Below are 1992 nucleotides of genomic sequence, written 5' to 3' on the forward strand. Positions count from 1 at the left end.
AAAAAAGCTTTTGTTGAATAACCATTTACAAGTTATCATACCAGAAGGGAGGGCCGTATGTGTTATTCTAAAAGAAAAATGCATGGGAACAAGACTAAAAGAAGTCCGAAAAGGATGGAATAGAAATCTGAATCGGATAGACCAGACGTTTTAGACTGGCGTTTCCAAAACCCTGGACTATATGGAAGAGCAAAAACTATAAAGTTTTCTCATTGCACAGTGACATAGATCTTTGTAAAAGCCATTCTAAAAATGCGATAAAAGCTAGACTAGCATTCTTCCTTCGAACCTCCTATAACTCACGGAAACCGCCATAAAGAGTAGCCTATGAGATAATATTATAGAAACGATAAATGACAATTTAAAGTTAAAAACCACCTTATTTCACTTCAATGACATGAAAAAATATCAACCGATCACGCAATGCGCAAACAACACAAAAATCAATAAAATCCTTAAAATTAGCTCACATAAAAAAGGGATGAGTACATTTAACAGGTCTATAATTTTGTGAACTGGCCCTAGAATCGGAAAGACTACAAAAGTGAACTTCCAAAATTTATTTCGCAACTGAGAAATTCAATTTTTGAATGCGGGCTTTTACATCTTTTTTAAGTATTCAAATTTTTTCATCTGCATTCCATCCACTTATGCGACTTCCAGTTTACTAACGATTCTGTCGTTCAACCAGTTATAACCATCGACCTTCACTACTTTCGGGGTCAATGCGTCACCCAGTGCAATTCTTCCCAAAGGATCGTAACCAGCAAAGGCTCTTATTCCCGGCAAGACATCATAAATTTGAGCCTGGACAGCTACAATTACCACCAGAAGCAAAACTGCAACAATGAACTGAAATTCAAAGAAAAATTATAATAAATTTTGGATTATTGGTGGAGTTATTCTATTATATCTAAAGTTATTTTAGTACCTTCATGATTTTAGATTGAAACAAGTCGACGGATGTGAAGACTAGATCTGATTCTTGATACTGAGGGAGTGGGCATTTTATACTCAACAGGAATCTGCTTTGCATCTTACATTGTAATGATGGTATGTTCGCCTTGAAACTATCTGAATCTTAAAGTGAGATTTTATACTCTATATTCCAACTGATAAGTTTTTAATATAATATGTAATTGTTGGAGAAAACTAGAGTATGCAGAAAACAGTTGTTCTCTTCCTCCACCTGATTAGCGTTGCAAATTTGTTGCATATATCAATTTGCTTCCACACCCATAATTTGCATACATCTTTGTTGGAGGGTGTCAACTTGTCACCAGATGCAGTTTATCAGCTTTATGTGATTACAAATTAGTGAATTTCATAAAATCGAAATCTTTATTTGTGAGTTGGTTATTTTAAAGTCGACTTTACTATAAAAGAGCAGATCGGTACACAAAACTTCATCATAACCACGAAGTCTTAGTACAACATTCACTTTTTCAAATAAATCCTAGAAAAATGAAGGTGAGAGTTGATGCAGGTGTTTTGAATTGCCTAATAACTAAAAATATTCATCATCTTCTTCCAGTTCCTTGCAGCTTTCCTTTTGGTTGCTTTCTTCGCCGGAATTGAAGGACAATTCTTAATTACTCCTGGCTATGACTTCGGATTTCCTTATAATGGATTCACTGGTCGTTACTTATCCAACCCTGCTATTGTGGACACAAAAGTTTTAACTGCATCTACTTGGTTGGCAGGTGAAGGAAAATACGTTGCAAAAACTCGAGGTGCTGAGCACGTCGCTCCTTTAAAAGGTCACATAAAATCAGCCGTATCACTTAATGTGGATCCAGCTCCAGGAACTTTCTAAAAACATTGGCAAATCTGATTGGAACAAAATGCAGTGACTAAGATTTAAGATAGAATATTAACTGATAAATAAAAATTATATTTTAAAAATAACTTTAATTGATAATTCATTATATAATTTTTCTATGTGTAATTAGAAATTTCTGTGGTGGTTTTCTCGTGCTTATCTACCTTTGC

At 34.5% G+C, this 1992-nt stretch overlaps 1 protein-coding gene across 1 annotated transcript; it reads right to left on the minus strand.

The window, feature by feature from the left end:
- Nucleotides 1-545: 545 nt before the first annotated feature.
- Nucleotides 546-1091, minus strand: LOC119661223. Its single transcript, XM_038070447.1, has 2 exons — nt 932-1091; nt 546-852 (listed from the first exon to the last, which is right to left on the minus strand). The coding sequence occupies exons 1-2, from the start codon at nt 1034-1036 to the stop codon at nt 649-651; spliced, it is 309 nt and encodes a 102-aa protein (XP_037926375.1). The 5' UTR covers nt 1037-1091; the 3' UTR covers nt 546-648.
- Between the last annotated feature and the right edge of the window lie 901 nt (nt 1092-1992).

This window comes from Hermetia illucens, chromosome 1 (genome assembly GCF_905115235.1).
Source record: "Hermetia illucens chromosome 1, iHerIll2.2.curated.20191125, whole genome shotgun sequence".
Taxonomy (NCBI): domain Eukaryota; kingdom Metazoa; phylum Arthropoda; class Insecta; order Diptera; family Stratiomyidae; genus Hermetia; species Hermetia illucens.

Coding starts and splice junctions, on each gene's coding strand:
- LOC119661223 (XM_038070447.1), bottom strand. CDS start 1,036: ATGCAAAGCAGATTCCTGTTGAGTATAAAATGCCCACTCCCTCAGTAT. Junction 853..931: donor TTCAATCTAAAATCATGAAG/GTACTAAAATAA, acceptor TTTGAATTTCAG/TTCATTGTTGCAGTTTTGCT.